The sequence below is a fragment of the Eutrigla gurnardus genome, assembly GCF_963514095.1.
Source record: "Eutrigla gurnardus genome assembly, chromosome: 1".
Lineage (NCBI taxonomy): Eukaryota > Metazoa > Chordata > Actinopteri > Perciformes > Triglidae > Eutrigla > Eutrigla gurnardus.
Genome location: NC_139915.1, coordinates 26,010,236 through 26,031,096, shown reverse-complemented (window position 1 = coordinate 26,031,096; position 20,861 = coordinate 26,010,236). Strand labels below are relative to the sequence as shown.

The 20,861-nt window shown below is 39.5% G+C and overlaps 1 protein-coding gene across 1 annotated transcript; it reads right to left on the bottom strand.

Annotated features, from left to right (window-relative positions):
* Nucleotides 1-9,517: 9,517 nt before the first annotated feature.
* Nucleotides 9,518-20,568, bottom strand: LOC311013689 (retinoblastoma-like protein 2). Its single transcript, XM_084009833.1, has 14 exons — nucleotides 20,433-20,568; nucleotides 15,182-15,304; nucleotides 14,679-14,785; nucleotides 14,481-14,590; nucleotides 14,161-14,298; nucleotides 13,679-13,843; nucleotides 13,402-13,471; nucleotides 13,210-13,307; nucleotides 12,857-13,033; nucleotides 12,573-12,644; nucleotides 12,232-12,292; nucleotides 11,387-11,547; nucleotides 11,080-11,238; nucleotides 9,518-10,447 (listed from the first exon to the last, which is right to left on the bottom strand). The coding sequence occupies exons 2-14, from the start codon at nucleotides 15,253-15,255 to the stop codon at nucleotides 10,196-10,198; spliced, it is 1,644 nt and encodes a 547-aa protein (XP_083865959.1). The 5' UTR covers nucleotides 15,256-15,304; nucleotides 20,433-20,568; the 3' UTR covers nucleotides 9,518-10,195.
* Nucleotides 20,569-20,861: the final 293 nt, after the last annotated feature.

The window sequence follows — 20,861 nt, the reverse complement described above, 5'->3', positions numbered from 1 at the left end:
GATTCACTTGCCTCATATGAAAAGTAGTCAAAGATGTATATCTCGTCATGAAAGATGAAAGCAGGCGACATCAAATATGCCATTTTTGTATGCCATTAATTTGTGGTATCAGAAAGCTTTACCTGTGTGTGTGTGTGTGTGTGTGTGTGTGTGTGTGTGTGTGTGTGTGTGTGTGTGTGTGTGTGTGTGTGTGTGTGTGTGTATGCTAGGAAATTCTGAAGCAACATCAAAGATGTTCTACTAATGGTCTGCTGTCAAGGGGCATGCAGTTTGTTTCCATATGAATATGTAATAACTTAAATGAGCCTAAAGGAGACACAAGGCAGGCAGTAATTATGTGACATAATGGCACTTTATGGGAAAACATCAGTGGCACATATCTCATAATTATCCAGTAATCATATCTGGAGTGAAATGATGGAAATTGTTCCTCGTGTAGCTGTCTAGAAGATCATATATTGTGTTATCAAAGCAAATGTTCCCGTGACCCTCATTTATTTTTTCTTCTTCACGACGTGTCGCTGAGCAGCTTGTGGTATTTATTTGTGAGCGGACACTGATAGCGTGCTGCAACAATGAGACACAATATGAGCCGAAAAAATAGATCTAGCCTTTATTTTAATTTTTTTTATGAAACCTGTAATCAGCCTGTGCATTCGGTACGGAACTTGCTCCCCGTCTGGCTAATCTTACTCTAATTGCAGCTGCCCTCTTACAGGTCACAAACTTGGTTACAGTATTTAGCACCCGCGCTGAGACTATTTAACCAGAACCGAGGCAGAAATATGAAGGCGAGGCTAGCATCAGGAACAGAGGACTGTCTTTGTGCAGCATTGCTCCTGGGAGAGAGTGAGGGGGGGGGGGTATCAGTATGCTCTGGATGGCAGTCCTAATTATTTTTCCCAGAGATGAGGTCACATTCTTCATGGCCCAATCACGGCTGGAGGAGAGCTTGTTATTAACAATCTGCAGACAAACAAACAGGCTGTGTAAAAGGCATCCATTCAGCTTACGCCCTTGAATGTTTTAATTCTCGTCATAATGATCAAATCCAAGCAAACAAATGTAGAAATGCATTAAGGTAAACAAATATTTGTATGAAAAAAATCGTAATATTTTTACAGGGAGATTTTTAATGTGGCAGAACGGAACAGATTTTGCTCTTTCCCCTTGAGGCACGCAGGACTATGGCATGATGACACAGCGGGCAATAATGCCATTAGCAGACTATTATTGTTATTTGATGTGCGTTAAGCAACCTTTCTGCAGATGGCTTAGTAATGTTCAGGGGTATTAGGCTTGTTGTCATGGTGAACACAAAGGCTCCAGTAAACTGTTGGGGATAATTGTTGTGATAATAAGCCTTTCTCATGTTAATGGTTTGTTTTCTATGTGATGTTAAATGATGAACACGCCAAGCCAAACACAAAGAGAACAAACAGACAGAAGTACATACAATCAAATGTAAACATTTGCTTTTGATATCTGGTTTATGACATTGGGGCTTTCCTCGACCACAGAAATTCTTAGTCGACTAACACCCCTATGATTTTGCCGACTCATCGATTATTTGATTTAATTGACAGATCTGTGAAACTGAGTTTCTCCACAACGAATCGCACAAAAGCGCCACTTTAATGGTTTTTGATCGGCTAAATAGATCTTAGTCGTCTAAGACCTGAACCGACCAATTAGTCACCTAATACTACAACTGTCAAGTTGGGCTAGTATGCCACCTATAATAATAATAATGATACAAATAACAACTGGTATTTATATAGCGCCTTTCAAGGAACCCAAGGATGCTTTCCGTAGTGACAGGTGGGACATACAACCAAACAGTCATACATTCAAAGAACACAAATAATGCACATAATGATAACAACAGATTTATGAATCAAATTTATTTTTTGAGCACATTTAAGAAACGATAAATGTTGACCAGATTGCCTGACAACAGACAGGAGATAGAAGCGATGTAGCTTGTGTAACAATTTTTCCTGGCATTTTTTTAATGTAAACGCCCATACCTTCTATGTCGATAACAAGAGAGTCACATCTGGACCCATACTGACCATACAGTGGCTACTATCACAAGTTTGCTTTCGCTGACTTTTTTTTTTCTTCTTCTTATCAAATTTGATATTTTACAGAGCCCACTCATCCACATTCACAATAGGACGAGCTGATTCTGCTGAAGGTCACCCCGACATCAGAGCTGAATGAATGACATTTAGAGTACAATTTCCTATTTTTCTCCATTTTTCTTTAAAAGGCGTTACTCTACATGTCTCGCCATGTACGCCTGCACACACCCATATGTGAACACACACACTGTAGTCTTTCAGCTGTCACTGAGCTCTCTCAGTATTTTACTGCCATGACTGGGGGTGAGACCCAGACTCAATATCCACTCTCATTGGTGCACATTAGATAGAGAAACACTACAAACTGGATTGATGTAAATCTATAAGTTAAATAAAACAGTCGTTCAAATTGACTCAGTGCTCATATGTGTGTGGTTTACTTTACAGCATCAGAATTCTTACATCACTGAGTATGAATTCACTTCCTTACATATGAATTTTCAACCATTTATAGTCGGCACTTTCCCTCCCATCATTAGAAGATGGTATTTCTTCTAACCCTGTTGCAAAAGGACACGTCTCTTTGTGCCCCTTTCCCAGATAATCAAGTCATCCTTGTCCACATGTCTCCCTGTATCTCTCCTCCAGCTCCCTGACCTTTATCTTCGGCTAAATCTTATTTGCCTTCAGGACTTTATAGGGTTTTCCACTCGTTCATAATCTATTTGCAGTGTCCTACAGAATTTTCATTGCTATGACATTTGACAAAAAAATGTAATGGTAAGATATTTCAGTCCCTCGTATTCATTTGTTGTCGACTTTGAGTGAATCCTTTTGGAAGCAGTGGGTAGATGGACTGTGAGCAGCTTTGCTTCAGGGACATTTTCCCCATACTTCAAGAAGATTACCTTTTTGGATGTCTACTCCATTAAGCAGCTCCAAAAGTCATAAAAATACTGACGTCCAACCCCCAAAAAGAAGAAATTGTGGAGATGCTGTTGTTTACTGTCTACTAATGGGCTACAAAACAAACGGATGAATCACCACTGTTTCTTGTTTGACCGTCACTTAAAATGAGGTGACGATTCATTTCTTCTACATCCAAAAGATGCTGGAACGCAAAATACACAAATGATTTTAGTTGAATGTATCAGAGCTTTCGTGTAAGAGTTGACTAGCAAAACCACTAGTAGACGCTGTGTAGATCGTAGAATCGTCCATCTGTGGTTTTTGGTGCCGGCATCACCAAATTAGCATGTGTAACCCACCGATGCAACCAATGGAAGGCTGAGCGGAAGCCTCCGGAGTTTGCCTTACCCCTCAAAACCCGCTGCAAAAGTATTGTCTCCACTTGTGTCTGCACAGAGACAGCTGTTCTTGTTTATACATCCATGGTTTTAGCATGTTGCAGTGTTAAATGTGTTAAAATGGCATTTTAACTTCCTGTTGCAATCAGAGGCTTTAGTTAACACAAGGCAAACGTGTCTGATGGGCTCACACTGCTTGCTATTATTTTCCTCAAACGCACAGTCCACATGGGGGGTTCCACCACATCCATCACAGATACCAAATTTAAAAAGAAGACAATCTTCATCAAAGTTACTACAGCGTTCACTAGCTTATAACTAGCTTATAACTAGCTTATAACTAGCTGAAATAGTTTAGTTCTGTGGCGAGATGTTCCTAAGGTGAAAAGTTTTCAGTACGATGATATAGGTTTAGTTATTAGTATTATTTGGATCTTCACAACAGATCACTGAACTAGCAAAGTTTTATTTAATTGCATGAAGTTAAGATTGTATGTATAACGGCATTCCCTAAAACGTGCATCGTTGTCAACCAATATAAAAAATCACGTGTGAAAATGATAATAAATAAGATAAACAATGCACCTTTGTATAATGTACAATAATTAAGTTCTTCCATCCATCCATTTTCTACCGCTTATCCTGTATTTAGGGTCACGGGGGGGCTGGAGCCGATCCCAGCTGTCATTGGGCGAAGGCAGGGTTCACCCTGGACAGGACGCCAATCTATCACAGGGCCGACATGTAGAGACAGACAACCATTCACACTCACATTCACACCTACGGGCAATTTAGAGTCATCAATCAACCTATCCCCATCCTGCATGTCTTTGGACTGTGGGAGGAAGCCGGAGAACCCGGAGAGAACCCACGCTTACACGGGGAGAACATGCAAACTCCACACAGAAGGAACCCAGGCCGACCCGGGAATCGAACCCAGGACCCTCTTGCTGTGAGGCGAGAGTGCTACCCACTACACCACCGTGCAGATAATTAAGTTCTTACTTTACATATTTCTGACAATGTTACGAAACACTGTATGAGCGCCCACAAAGGTGGTTGTTATGGCAGGTCTGTTGTATTGCGTTGCATTAGATTGTACAGATGTTCCTAATAAGGTGTTTATACTGTAAACATAAAAAAGAGATGCATCACTTCACAGCATTTCCTTGTTGCTGAAGTAGTTCAATTAAACCTGTCAAGAAACCCACAGTATTTCTTCAAATCAATGTCCTTTACCATTAGTTAGTGATTATGATTATATGTCAAATTATTTGAATTAAAAACATCAAAAGCGCTCAGCCTGCATATCATCTCACAACAGAGAGACGTCTCTGCACAAATTGCCCTGACATTGAAACCCAGCGTCTCCCACAGAGGTCAACAAAACACATTTCAAAGTGGGTAGCTTACTGAGAGAGGCTTTGCTATTTGTGTTCAATCAACTGTTTAGGAAGCAGCACTTCAGAGGCCTTAGTGACGCTGCAGGATCAGATGGTTGTGACAAGTTTTTATGAATAGCTGGTTTCCTTTTTAGAAACGAGAAAATACAGAAACCCGTCCCCTTCCGAACCACCAGAGATGCGTTGCTGCACGGCAGTGTGAATAGGGTGGTGTCAGTAGCCTGCAGTTGTGGTGATGGTGGGTGCAGAGGAGGAGAAGGGAGGGTGGGGGTGGTTGGAATCAGTGACATTCTTCAAGGCCAGTGTAAGATTAAAGACCAGGGCTGTCGTGCCTCTGATCATATATTCACAAAAGATACCCTGTGAAGAACACATCTTTAAAGAGAGCCTGGCTGAAAATAAGACTGCTACTTGTGAATATTTGTGGCAGCCCATTATACATATCATATAAATGATCCATTACTAAGTAAGCAGATTACACCCCGGAGAGTTTTTTTTAGTTACCCTTCTCATTTTCTGTTTGCCCTCTTTTTTTCTTTTTCTTTTTTGGCACTGTCCTGTGAGCAGCTGCCTCCAGTGGCACGGGTTTGTCCTCTGTGATGTTTTATGTGTAGAAAAGTCATGGGTCCTCAGTTTGGATTTAGCCGGGAGAGCTCTATCTTTTCTTTTTTTTTTTATCATACACAGTCTCTCCAACATTATAGCATCGTGGCAATGAACTCAAAGTAATGATAAAAGAAAAAAGAAAAACAGCCTTGGGCATAATGTGCAACCAGGAGCATTTATGCAGAATTGAAAAATGTCAATAGTGCTACCTTCCATAATATTGCCTATTTCACTGGCACATAACACTGGCCTGTGACTCATGAACATAAATTCAGTCCACACAGTACAGTAAACCATATAATGATTAATATAACTTTCATCCTGGGTTTGCTTCGTTGGTGTGGCCTTGGTGCTTTTTAATAGTCATAGCACAGTGGTAAAATTTAATATCTTGCTATTCTGCATGTCCTTCAAATTAAATTGTTTCAATAATGGATTCTCATTGGTGTGTGGATGAATATATATATATATATATATATATATATATATATATATATATATATATATATATATATATATATATATATATATATATATATAAGCCTTTTTGCATCTCTGCGTGAGTGAGTGAACATCTGTGGTTGATCACAGGTCAGATCACATACAGCACCTGTAAGGGGAGAGAAAAATGGCTACGCTACTGAGAAGTATTAATATAATAATCAAGTGTTTCAGGTTGCTCTTAATTCAATTGTCCCTCTTCACATGTCAATCAATGTGCCTGCCTTGTCTTTAAAGCAACAGAAGAGGAGTTATCCATTCCAGCACCATTAAAACATCAATGTCTCATTTCTGCTAAATGGCAGAGGAAAGATAATTGGCATGTGTGCATGCATATTAATTAACTGATAATGAGACGATAAGGCCCCCTCTCTATCTGCAGATGTGGAGCTGCTAATCAATTGGCAGTGAAATGGGGTAAAAATGTGCTTCTTTTATCCCACTACTGAAATTAAAAACCTATTCAGTACCACGTTTTCCAACAAAGTGCTTTTCATTTATCTTCTCCAGCACATTATTCAATCATACTTTCCATTTGTATAATGGTAATATTTTCATGTAATTTCCCACTGCCTCTGAGATGGGTATTTTTGATATGGCTTTGTGAAATGGCTATTCCATTCCAGATCCATTCAATTGCTGGTAATAAACTTACAACCTATATTTCAGATTAAATGTCTTCAGCAAATGGAACCAGCCTCAGATGTCTCATTGCAATGTGGAAAGATCACTTCTGCTCCCTGGTGGCAGCAGAGAGAACTCCTACAGTGTTTTCCCATTGCCCCCTGGTGGCTAAGGCTGGAAAGTGAAGATTTCTTTTGTAAAACCCAACTCTTGGCAGCATTTCATCACTTGATGTTTAAAGCACTCGCTGTCTCTGATATGCAGAGAATACTATCTAGTCGGAGAGCTGCGAGGTACCCAAAGCTGAAACATAAGCTGACTATCTTAAAGGGGGTTGCTGCTTTAGCCTGCAGCAGAATTGGAAGTGTTTGAAAGAGTGTGTTGTAACTATCAGCTCTGACCAGAGGTGTGTGTGTGTGTGTGTGTGTGTGTGTGTGTGTGTGTGTGTGTGTGTGTGTGTGTGTGTGTGTGTGTGTGTGTGTGTGTGTGTGCGTGAGCGCTTCATAGGAGGAGGGGAGGAGAATGATGAACATATAGCGACTGAAAACAAAGACGATGCAAAGTGTGTCGCCGGGGGCTTTTGTGAGGATCTAAACGAAGCCTAGAAAAAGAATATTCAGGCAACACAGGTACACAGTGACACAATGCAGTATTTGAATGAATGTATTCATCACAAAATAGTTTCTGGAATAACAACATAAGAGCTGGATTTTCCTCCAAAGTGTGTGTATTTTGTGTGTGTGGCCGGCCGAGATGACACGGAGGTTGATGGACAGTAGTGCAGTGTCGCCTCCTGCTGCTGACAGGTCCTCCTTCACCCCCGGACAGGCCAATCTGTACACACAGCGTCACACACACACAGAGCCCCATCTCAGTCACCAAACAGCCCATTTGTCATGTCAAATAGCCTCAGAGAGACATAGCGGTCAAGTTGTAGAGGTGATTGTATCAAAGTGACCCCGGCGCGATGGTCATAAATTGCTTGTTTTATGGCGAGGCACTATAATCCCGTTCCATTGACAGAATTGAAAACAATGAAAAGGTCATAGTCAGCTGATAAGTAAAAATAGGAAAACGTGTTTCATGTAGATTATGAATAATATTGGATAGAGAAGCAGTTGTAAAAAAAACAAACCAAAAAAATCAATTTCAGGTTATTTATCATATTTCTTACTTTGAGAAGAGTTTTGGAGGTTTTAGGCGTCAAGGTGGCTCTCAGCTGGAACCCTCTGTTTCTTCTTCCTTGTCTTTGTCTGTCCTTTCATTTGGCTCCTCTGCAGACAGCTCCTTGATGGAAGTGGCTGTCTTCGGCCTCTCCTTTGGCTTTTCAGAAGGGTCCACCACTGTGGTGCCGCGGCTTGTGTTGCAACCCATGATTTTGCCAAATCTAAGAGCGTGTAGCGTGTTGATACCCTGGTCATAACCTTAAGACCTGTATAAGTGTTGTGGGCTCAGGTGCCTTTGTCTCTATGGCAACCCCCAGGACTTCCTGCTGAGTTTGTTCGACTGTGTGATGGTTTGGTTTTACGAGCCTTTGTCTTCCGGCCCCACTGCCTTAATTACCCCCTAAGCAACGTTGGTTGAGAATTAACTTGGTAGCATGCCAAAACATGGTTACTGATAAACACTGAAGGGACTCGCGTGTCAAACACAGGGCAGCCATGGTTACCAACAATGGGAGTTTCTGCTTTCATTCAGTCAGAGGAATTTAGAAATTGTGTTTATCACCTGTCAGCTAATGTCAGAGCAGATCCTTATTAACAGGTCTACTGGGTCTTAGGAAAGTAAAACTGCACCATAGACCATTAGTTTAATTGATACACAGCTTTTTGTGAGGAGGGAGTGTGAGTCAGATCACTGAAAACACAATTTTATTTAATCAGAAAATTACAGTCTATTCTATAAATTATGTTAGTGAGTCCCTTGCTGTTAGGTCATTACTTTCTTTTTTGGGGGTCATTACAGAGAAATACTCTGCCAAGTAAAAACAGGTTTCCTGGTTGCTTCTCATTAGCTTTCTGGGAAAAAAAGGCAGCACAGCAGAGGGAGGCCATGACCGCTGAGCTTTATACTATCCATAAGGGCTGGTAATATCTGCAATAATTGTGTTAAAGAATAATGATAATTCATTATTGAAAACGAAGCATGTTATGATGAGACATAAATATGAGACAGCTTGACAAATACATTTTTTTTTTTTTTGTTAAATGCATTTTTACTGTAAAGTGAATTCTGTGTGTGTCTGTGTGATGTCAAATATCCTATCGAAAACTCAGATTTAATTTAGAGAAACTTGCCTTCTGTCGAGTTGCACATACATCACTCTGCACCGCGAAGGCCAAACACTCAAATGATTTAACGATAAGTCAAACCCTTTTCCGAGTGGAGGAGGGCTTTATTAAAATGCAATATCCTATCGAATCAGACAAAATATTAAGGTTGTACTCTACTGTACTCTCTATCTATCTATCTATCTATCTATCTATCTATCTATCTATCTATCTATCTATCTATCTATCTATCCATCCATCCCTGTAGACATGAAAGTTTAGTAGAAGTCTAGTCTTAGCCTAGATGTTGTAAAAATGTCTTATGCACTTTTAATGATGTTTTTTAATATGATCTGGGCTACTAGAGCCAAATATATCTTGGTTTATATGACAGCTAAATCACAGTGGTGAGGTTTAAAACGTTCACACTTCCTTCCTGCTCCTTTTCGGACATGAAATATTTGTTTGATTTTCTGGGATTTTGTGATTTGCTATATGCCGGATGTTTTTTCAAAGCTTGTTTACTTTGTATTATTATTATTATTATTTACTTATTTTATTGTCTTATTTTGTCTTTAACATATCCTAATAAAAAAAAATAAAAAAAACATATCTAGTGCTCAGTCCCTCACACCTATTCCAATGCATCTTATGGTATCACATCCTCTATTTTCTTTACACATGGCTTCTTTTTCATCAATTAATACAAGCAAGTCAGATACATTCAAATCCCTTTTCTTTATTTGGAAAGTGCTTAAAAACAGCTTAAAAACAGAAAGTGCTTAAAAACATGATCTAAAAAGCTAAAATACACGTGTCTGTGTGACACATCTCAGTACAGCAACTACAAGGTTTCACACAATGCCTATGGCGCTAAGTAACCTTGCAAGGCGGAGAGAAAGATGAGAGAAACGACAATAAATGACAACGCAGTAAAGACTCACACTGAGCTGAAATAAAACCACACTGTTCTCTCACTGCATCGATGCAGAATAGTTGTTTTTTTAGAATCGAAACATTTCCATACCTTTAATTCATTACAGCCATAGACTCTGCTTATGACGTATGCTTATGTCCATGATTGTCGTTAGCCATGCCCTACTTCAAATTTATACAACTCCACCAGGGAGCTGCTCTGAACGATCACATCTTCTACCATTGGCCACTGACTAAGGGTTCGGTACATGTCAGAAAATAGTGCAGGGGGCAAAAGGGCAGAATGTTAGCACAGGCTGCAGACAAGACTTTGAGCTGACAAATAATTTGCCCCAGAGGAATTGTTAACGGATATCTTTTAAAGGAAGACAAAGCTGCTCGGTGCTGCTCCTCTGACACCTGACATCGTTAGTCCAGTCTCAGAAACGGGAGCCGAGTGAGACTGCATGCTCATCTCTGCTCTAGTGCAGGTTATCCCTCGTAGCTGGAGACGGTCGGTCCGGGTCCCGTCTCGCCACGCGATTATTCACCACGTTCCTCAGTCGCCTCTGCCAGGCTGACTGATCGTCCAAACGAAGCCGCTTCGCCGGACGGCCCTCTTCCTCCTCCTCCCCTTCTTCCTCCTCCTCCTCTCCTCTTTCCAATGCCACCACATAGCCTCGCCTGCTGGGTGACCTGCCCCTCCTGACCATGTTATTGATGTTACGCAGAATCTGTGGACATAGAAGGGATGTTTGTAGCAATATTTAACCGACTCAATTATTGACTTCATATTAACCGCTGCTTTAATGCAGAAATGTTTTTCAGGCCAAGGACCCCTTGGCTGATAGTGACAGAGTGGAGGGACCACCTACATATCATATACAATTGTGTTAACAATGTGTAGTGCAGCCTAAAGTGCCATATATAAAAGGACTTTGTAATGGTGTACGTATACAATGCTAAGCTTTTAAAATAATAATTGTTGAAGGATTCATATTTTTATGAAATTATAATTCTATATTAGCATTTCTACGTCACAATTTCACAACATAACATTTAACAAATAGGAAAAATTTTATTTGGTTATAGGTTGTATTCATGTTAATGTATATTTTTGAACATATGTTAATTTAAAAAAACAAAAAACAATCAAATTATTTCGGGGACCCCCTGCAGTAACTCTGCGGACCCTGTAGGGGTTCACAGTCAGTTACTGTGTGTAAAGACAGCACCCTCCACTCCGGCACAACGAGCGCGAGAGAGAGCGCAACCGTGGTCGGGCGAGCTAGAGAGTGAATGCACGGATTGAATTTTGATTGGTAACTTGGTCACTAAAAGGTTCCCAACATTATGCCCTACAGACCTCTGGGGGGCTCGAGCTGAAGTAGTAGCAGAGTCCGGGTGTACGGGGGAAAGCGCTTTGTGTCGTTTCCCGGAGGGAAACGTAGATGTTGGACAGCCGCCGTCGGCGTGGAGACCCTTTCCACTGCTGGGGGTACGGAGACAAAGGGGGGGTGTCTCCCTGCCAAAGGGACACAACGTTTGTTAGAAAGTCCCATCTTAAAGAGATGAATTCATACCGTGTATTACAACATTTTATATATCCATTAATGGGCTTGTTTGGGTTTTTGCCTTGTTGTTAAATATTCAGACTTTAATGGTTCACTTACCCCAGAGGTTGGGGCAAACTGCTTGGCAAAGTGCTGCATCCTCGTGGTGAAGATCTGGTTGTAAAAGTGAATAAGGTTGCCCCTCTCCTCCTGACTAGGTCCTGGGTAATGCACCGATGGTGTGTCCGGGGTCGGGATACTGACCCCGTAGTCTCCATTATCTGTAATCAACAATGTCATAAATGGGCTTTTCTCATCGTACAGTACATCGTCTCCTCTTATATTACCGCTATAATGCAGGTAATATATTGTGAGTTATTGTTGTAACTTGATGTATATAATATTTTTATACAATGTGTCAGTACTGTAATGTCGCTCTCCAGCTCCGTAACACTTGACATATGGCTGACCTCAGATGTCTGCCTAAAGGGCTCCGGTTAAAGGGAAGGGAATGAGAGCCAGATGGCAGCCAAAGGGAGGGAAAATATCTGGCAAAGAATTCTCTAACGTGATGCTGATGTTGGTGAGTCCAGCTGTAGATGTGTAGGAGGTTTACGCGTAGCAAGAGTTTCATTTGGACGAACAGGATGTGTCGTTGCAAAGTCACAGCATGTCTAATCTAATATTTAAATTAGCAAACTTTGGGCAAAAAAAACGTTTGTGACTATAAGGCTAAACAAACAAACAAATAGGTACAATTACAATAATATGAGTATGGACAAAAACAAGTTGAACACATGAATGTACTGTATGTTGAGATGGATTTCTTATGTCTGATGTATTATTTTATAAATGTGGTCCCATATCAACCACACACACTGAATTCCAATCTGAGTAATGGGATTCATTTCTAGCTGCATTTTATTTTATTCTGCATGTATATTATTTTAATTTGTGTTTCTTACTGTTGTTTCCAGTGAATTCATTTTCTCCGTCTCTTCCGGACATCAGCACATTTTTGCAGACCTGAGAACAGAAAATGTTCAAATTCGAAATTAATATTTCCACAAAAACACGCAAAAAAACCCTCAAATACACTTTTCATTTGTTAAAATTATACTTAACATGTTAGTGAATATCAAAACTCCAATTTGATGAGTTTGAACTGTCCAATCATTTCAAGCAAATTACCTTCCTGAGATAACGGCAAGCGTGGTTTCAGGTTTATGGATCAAGCACACTGTCTTGTTTATGGGTCAAAAATGACAACCAGGATGATTTAAAAAGAACAAAAAAATCAACTTACATTTTTGCTGGCGAACTGCTGAGACTTGTAGCAGTTCATTATGTGTTTGAAGGGTATCTCCACCTTGGTAATCTGTAAAAGCAAAGCCATAAGATAAAACTTGATTAAACAAGTGCTGGGACTGTGCATGCTGGAAACTATCAGACTTCCCGGGGAGAAAAAAATTTAAAATGCAGGTTTATTAACAACACAAATGTGTAAAATGGTAATCCAGTGTAACCATTAAAAACGCATATCAACAAACAGCAATGAAGACCGCTGAGACTTCTCTCAGATCTTCTCACCTTAGCTATGATGTAGATGGAACACATGAGCAGTTGGTCCAGGTGCCGGTCTACCATGAGGTCAGTACAGTGAACCAGAGAGTACTCAAAACAGGTCCAGATCTTCAGCCGCAGCTCATCAGAAATGTCCAGCACGCAACACAACATCCTCAGACGCATCCCCATCATGCTGTAAAGCTGGGCCAATAAGAAAGAGAACATGCATGACCACACTAATCAGAAGTGTGTGTGTATATATATATATATATATATATATATATATATATATATATATATATATATATATATATATATATATATATAAATACCTCTATATCTCTGGTAGAATGTAATAGTGTGGCGGATGAACTGACCTTGCGAGCAAACACATGGAGGGTGGTGCTTCTCCGAGGCCCGTTTCCAGCTGGTTGGTCTCTGCTGGCGGACTGATCCTCTCCCGAAATGTTATCCTCTGCAAATAGTCAATCCATACTAAGAATACCGTGGCAGGTTTGGAATAAAGGAATGCATTAAATGCAATAGAAATACAATCATTTGCTGCATACCTCCTGGTTGCTCTCTGTCAGGTTGAAAGTCTGTTCTTGTTGGATCTTCTAGCTGTGTAGGAAGCATCACCTGCGTACGACACAAAGCCCTCATTAAAGCCACGTAAGTGTCAAGAACCACTGTAATGCTCCTGACGTTTTGATAAAGGTCCATAAGCGCAGGAGAAAGAAACATTCTAATCATATTTCTAATTTAATCTTTCTCAGAAACTGTCACCAGCATCACCTTTTGAAGAACTTAGAGTATTTAATCTTGTTTTTGTGTGTTTTTGCCAACCTGTTGGCAGGTGGGCAGATGGCTCCCGTTGGCTCTAATTCCCTCCCACAGCGGTGAGTTGCTGGTCCAGGCCAAGCTCTCCAGAACTTTCGCTTCCACTTGGGCGAGGTGTCTGACCACAGCACGAGACAGGCCCTCTTCAGCCCGCAACACCAGCTCGATCACCTGTCGGAACATGGGAAAACAAAACCGAGGTCAGAGGTTACTGCAGAGTTAAGAGGCAGCCGGGATGTTGCTTTGGTTGGAATCTCAAACCAGATGGAAAGTATCTGAATTCCCTCCAAAAAAACACTGTTAAGATTCCCATGAGGTAGAAATGTAACCAGATCTTCTGCTGCGCAGCTTGTCTTATAATCTTAAAATAATTCTGTTTTAAAGTTACCAACACTGAAATTACCATTTATATTGGCGAATGCAAACCATGATGACAACTATGTGCAAAATCTTGACGGTGCACATTCTCTTATATCGTGGAAACGCACCTTCAGGAAATGGTACGGTGCCAGTTTTAAGATCTGAAGGAGCAGAGGGAAGTCATATGGTAGACGGTTTGAGAATGTGGTGATCTCCAGACAACAGGCCACCAGACAGCATTGGAAAAGCTCCTCCTCCAAGATGACCTGAGACAAACACATGGAGATCCTGAGCACAAGTGCTGTAATAAGAGATCGTAACTAACTTTTAAAAAGGCTCAAGAAGGATATAAATATGTAAGTGTAACACATTTTGTGACACTAGTATGCAGAATAGGTGTTTGTCAGAAACAGTTCCACTTGTGGCCACAGGGGGGCAGAACACTCACCGAGATGTCTCTGATTCCTAGCCTTTTCCTCTCTTGCTCTTGACTCATGAGGTTCTCCAGGATCCTGTAATACCAGATCCCAGATTCACAGCAGCTCTTTGTTGCCAAATCTGCAAACCAATACCACACGGGTTATATGTGACATGTTTCATCAACTTTAAACCAGGGCAGCTCTCCGATAATGTAGGGATGACATACATTTGGTGTTGTCGTTTCCTTCAGTGTCCCTGTGGTGTTGCAGAAATGTGTGCATCATACGTTTCAGTCTCGTTTTGATGGCTTCGGATGGATCTCTGGAGCCGGCCCTGAATCAGAGGAGTCATGGTAGTTAGTGTGGTCGCATAACGGTTAAATGAACGGGATTTTGTCATGGAAACATCTGTAAATATCTGAAGGTCAAACAGGGTTTTTAAAAGCCTGTATACAGAAACAACCACAGTCCTTTGTCTCTTTTTTTGTAACCAATATACCACATGTTGAATACAGTAGTCTACAAAGTAGCTTTTGTTACATTTATGGTAAGTGAGGGGGGTGGCGAGTGCATTCTTTCTGTCACACAGATGAATTATTTATCTGATTTGTGGTTTCTTGTAAATGTCAGTTCTAGTGTTTGTTTGTTCTAACTTACACAGATGACATTGTAATTCTGAACTTCCATACCAACAACATGACCCCTGCGTGAGTAATACTGTGGTGCCAACCTGAACATTGCAATCAGGCCGTCACTTGGGCCAAACCGTGGCTGTCCCTGTTTACCCTGAGGCGCGGTTGCCATGGTGACGTCCACACTCACACAGGATGTGAGTCAGAGCAGGAATGAGCACCTAAACGAGGAGAAGAACCATAGCAACATCAGTGATCAACGGAAGTCAACCACTATTTACATACAATTTTTACAAATGATAAAATACATCATATTTTTATTTTTCCTCTATTTAAACACAAATCTATACAACCACAATATAGTTGTTACTTCCTGTATCTCAGTCATTGAATTGCAAGTCACTGACCCAGCCAATAAATGGTTATATCATGAAAACAGGCCAACGTCATGGCAGGGTGGCAAAACAAAACAACTAATAAAATATATTAAAGTTTTGTGCCTACTATTTATGTAACTATCCTCGTAGTGCCCTGCTGGACACAGCAATTGTTTTTAAATTAAAATGATGTCTGTCTGTAATGTGTTTATTTTATTTAAATGTTTTTTAGTGTCCATCCTCCAGAAACCACTGGATGAGCAGCCCACCACAGGGAGGCCCATTAGAAGCAGCTTGACCACCTCCGAAATAAGATCTACGCTGGACGAACTCGCAAAGCAAAGACACGCTATGGAATATTCTCTTCATACTTTGATTATTGTTTGGGGTTTAAAGATATTTATATAAATAAATAGATATGTATTTGTATTAATAGTATATGGTGTTACTTGAAACCAAATTAATTGACATGTGGACTGTGAAGGTCATGTACTCATTGTGAGTGATTATGTTACTTAAAGGGCTAAATGCAATCAAATTTTAACTCCTTGTCATCATAACAATACACATGATCACATTTTGATGTACCTACACCTGTGCTGTACAAGGTTTTGAGTTATCTTCCATGGAAGCTGATGAAGTGGTGAAGCTCTTTTCTAGGAACAGGACAGACCTCACATCTGTTGTAAATGTGTTCTGTCCAACCGGCTGAATGAACAACGGGGAACTGGAGTGCACCGAACAAACAACTAGTAACTATCAACTACTAGTATTAGTAGTAGTTGTTGCACTACTAGTTGTTGTGAGATTTGTAGTAGCATAAAAATGTAATTATTGTATGTCATAAAAAAATGTTTTTTGTATAATATGCCATTAAAAAAAGCTGAAATTGAAGCTGCTACCCCCGCGACCCGACACCGTTTAAGCGGTCGAAGATGAGATGAGATTAAAAAAGTATCAAGTAACATAAGAAGAAACATTTCACAGTTTAATATTACATAAAAGATATAGAATTGTCATTATAAAAACTACTGTCATAAAAAAGTATATTATTATATAAAAATGTTCTAAGAAATGTCATAGTACAAAATGTCATGAAAAAGTAATAAAAATGTCTTAGTAAAACGTCTCTAAAATCCATCATAGTGTGTATGTATGGTATAACACAAACAAATGTCATAAGTCGTACTATTAACTTCGGCCTGTCTTGCTGTTGTTAGACCGCCGAAGGCTCTAACTATTCAGATCAGACCGTTCCAATTTTTTTATTTATTTATTTTTTTTATCTGCAGCTTTGTTCTGAAAAGCACTTTGTAACCTTGAAAAGTGCTTTATAAATAAAGTTCATTATATTATTGTTTCAACCTGAGCTCCACCTTATGGTAAGACAGCAGGAAGTCGACACATCTTCTGACGTAGACTGGAACAGGAGTGGTACAGCATGAAAAGAAAGACATTTCTGGTAGCTCAGGACCACGAAAGATGTATCTTAACATGTAGGACATTTTTTTTTTAGGTCTACCAGTCAATGTGAAGCAGTCAAACATAAGTCATATAGAAGCAGGGGGTAATAGGACTGAAAACCGAAAGTTTTTAATCGTTTTTACAAAACAAGAAGTTGTTAAGACGCCTGAGTTCATACAATAGAAGACTTTGGATCATATCGATGGTGTGATGTTGAAAGTGGATGAAGTGAAGAAACTCCATCTTCCTCAGTTTTAGAACTCTGCAGTCATACGGGGAAAGAAGAATTGCATGACGTAAGAAATTACATCACAGCACGCACGTGTGCCTACAACCACAACTACTACTACTAGTGGAACTATATGAAAATATTAAATACGTTCTAGCTGACATGTATGTGATCGTACATTTGTTCATTTCAGTTACTAAACTGACGAAAACTGTCAACATAATTATTCAAATTACTTAATAGATCCTATTGATTTGATTTGACTTTTTCCAACAAATTATACCGCCTTTTTTCCGAGATGCTATAATATGATTTTATGACTTTTTCCCATGCTATACTATGATTTTTTAACCTTTTCTTTTACATGCCATGACTATGTATCACTTTTTTTCCACAAGCTATATTACTTTTTTTTTTATTCTACATAATATGACTTTTTTTTTTTTTAAATGTTGGTATCCAATAATATGACTTTTGGACATCCAGTAATATGAGTTTAGTATGAGTTTTTTTGGGATATCCTATAATTTGACTTTTGTATATCACTTTTCATAAACAATTAAAGTGTGTCAGGTCAAATAGTGCAGGTTGATCGAAGACAGCCTTGAACACTGGAGAGTGTAAGTTTGATTCTTATGTGTTACAGTGAGATCTAATTGCCAATATCTGAATGTCAGAGGCCAAATGCCCAAAGAAGTAGTTTTCAGGAGTGCCGAGACAAATAGCTCAGAGTGATAGAAGGCAGGATGAAGAACACAAGGTCATAAGTTCAATTCCTAGACCTGGGGAACATGATTGTGTCTAATAGAACTGAAACTTCTCTGTTCTACTGTCCCATTTTACACTGTGACTTTTTCTTTACTTTTTTTGACATACTATAATATGACTTTTTTTATTTTTACGTTATTTGACATACTATACAATTACTTTTTTAATTACTTTTTTCAAAATGCTGATGACTATTTTTTTGCTTATGCTTATATACTTTTTTTTATGTCTTTTTGGACTTTTTGACATGCTTATTACTTTTCTGGACATGCTATACTATGACTTTTTTATGAATTCTTGGACATACTCTAATAGGACTTTTTCAGGACTTTTTTTGATATCTTATACTACTACTATAAAAAAAAATTCTTACCCTAATAGGACTTTTTTCGACATGTTAAACTACTACTATACATTTTTTTCTTACCCTAATAGGACTTTTTTAATGACTTATTTGGACATACTCTAATAGGACTTTTTTTGGACTTTTTTCTACATACTACACTATGACTTTTTTAGGACTCTGGACATATTTTAATGACAGTACTGCTGTTTTAAATATATGATACACAGATAGTTGTGTACTTAAATCATAAATCATTTAGACATATCCCCGCTGGTAGGCTATGTATCCGGGTCCGGCTTCTCTCGTAAAAAATAATAAACCTATTCCGCTCACCTGGCTGTTGAAGATAAACCTTGATCTCTTGATGTGGTGCGGCTCGCTAGATACATTGAAAAGCCATTGGTGCTCCGGCCAAAGCTCAGGAAATTCTCCTCCGTTACTTGGCTTCAAGAAATTCCTGCACTCGTGCTGTTGTTGTGTTCGGGCCGACAACAAATTTGGTTCGTGTTGTAAATGCAACATGTGGCCTTCAGCGAGTTCCTATTGTTACATGCGACTCCTTCCTTCCTCAGGTTTCCCCTCCAATCGTGTCTTACCAGTGTGATTAGATTTGTTGTACGGATGTAGTATGTGACTATTTCCCCTGAGAAGTATCAGTGAAGAAACACTGGCACTCATAAGATACATCTTAACATCACGTAGAACAGATTTGTCTCCAGTAAAACAGCTGCGTTTCTCCTGAAGGAGAAGCAGGTCTGTGTGGAGGCAGCAGAGGCCCTGAAGACTTTCCTGAGATCAGATTCTAAAATTATGAGCAGTAAAGACAGCATAATGCCACGTAATCGCGGTCACCTTTCCACAGCTGCATATCTATCTCTGTTGCAAGACAACACCCACCTGGAAGCACATGCGTGCATGCACGTAGGCGTAGCTACTCTTATGACATCATTGCCTTTTATATGTATTATTTATGCTGACCTCTAGACCCTGCTCATTATCTTTACAATGCACCGATTTGTATGTTTATCTTCACTTTACAACAGGTGGGTTGATATAAAATTGCATGGGTGCCATAAGTCCCAGAAAAAACGAGAAAACAAATCAGGAAAGTGAGTCAACAGCCATAAAAAGTGGACTGAAACAAACACACGAGTAACAGTGTTGTCATGCTTTGTTGTCTTCCTCATTCTGTCTTTTGTCTTTAAAGCAAATAATATTTTTTCCTGTTACTTTCTCCTGACTTTCACGGACTAAAAGAAGCTGAATTTTCACGATCTATAATGAACGGTTAAAAACAGGCCGTGTCGAGCAGACAAAAACAGCCACAGTATTTAAAACCCATTTGTGAGTACACTATAACGTTTTCACTGCTTGAACAGTACACATTTATTGTGCTATTTGTGTGGACAAGTGGCACTGAAAAACCAAGTAACCTTAAAAGCCACTTGAAATAGGGGTAAACTTGCGAAATAACCTGGTGAAGAACAACACAGCATGGAAAAGTATTGCATTTTGATTAATTGAAACAAAATTCCCTGATTTTCGAAGACTTTTCCCCAAATAGATCAAATCCCCTGACTTCGTGTCTGGAAAATACTTTTATAAATCCCCTGACCTGTGGGAACCCTGCATTATATTCCAGAGATGGCAGACATCTCTACAGAGGGGAAACTGATACCATAATAATAATAATACTAATCTAGGTCGAGAAATAGCACTTAAGGCCCATTTAATATAATAAAATGCATGAAAGTAGCTTTCCATATCATGTCGTTCAACACTCAATGATATTCAATGTTTTTTAATTCTTCTCGTATATCAGAAAGCAATGTTCACTCTGAGATGCATAATCTGTGGCCATTTTTATGGGTGACACCCATTTCCTGTTTTCTTCACTGACAGGCGTTACATCAAAAATCTGCCTTAGTTTCACTTCAGACACGTGGTGATTTAACATTTAAATGCTATGCTAGTCAGCTGAACTAATGTTGATTGTTTTCATTATTATAGAACTGTATTGTTAGTACTTTAAGGCTGTATCTATAATAGTTCATTATTAGGCTTATAACTCTTGCAGTCAAATAGGATAACTTTTCATTAATTATGTCAACCCTGTTATCTTAGTTGAACTTCTGACAACTAAAGAAGGTCAAAGTCAAACTTACTCGTGTGTGTCGTCTTGCTCTGAGATTGAGGCTCTTCTGACCGAATAATCCCCCGTATGTGTAGAGGACTGCTGGTGCAGCATGGCTCGCAGCAGCCAACCTGCTGCTCTGCAGACTCATGAGGAAGTTCAGATCATAGGCCTCTCAGACAAGCCCCGACTTGTCACTTGGGTCTTGTTGCTATGGGACGCGATGACCTACAAACGGGCCCTTGAGCGCCCCCAAGAGGAGGAGTGGCGGACATAACAGTAGGCAGGAGAACCGGTTAAACCTTTGTACTTTCAGCAGTGTATTTATGAAGAAAAAACAAAACAAAAAAACACTATGATTTTAAACCAACTTAGTTGAGATACTAACATACATCAGCCAATTACATATTGCCAGATGAATTGAGGATTTGGTGGATCAGCTACATTTAAACGTGCAAAG

Bases quoted from the DNA above. Each gene is read 5' to 3' on its own strand.
- LOC311013689 (XM_084009833.1), bottom strand. From the start codon at position 15,255: ATGGCAACCGCGCCTCAGGGTAAACAGGGACAGCCACGGTTTGGCCCA. The intron at 14,591-14,678 runs GTATGTCATCCC...ATTGGTTTGCAG, and splicing joins AGGAAACGACAACACCAAAT to ATTTGGCAACAAAGAGCTGC. The intron at 13,034-13,209 runs GTCAGTTCATCC...TTATTGGCCCAG, and splicing joins TCCATGTGTTTGCTCGCAAG to CTTTACAGCATGATGGGGAT.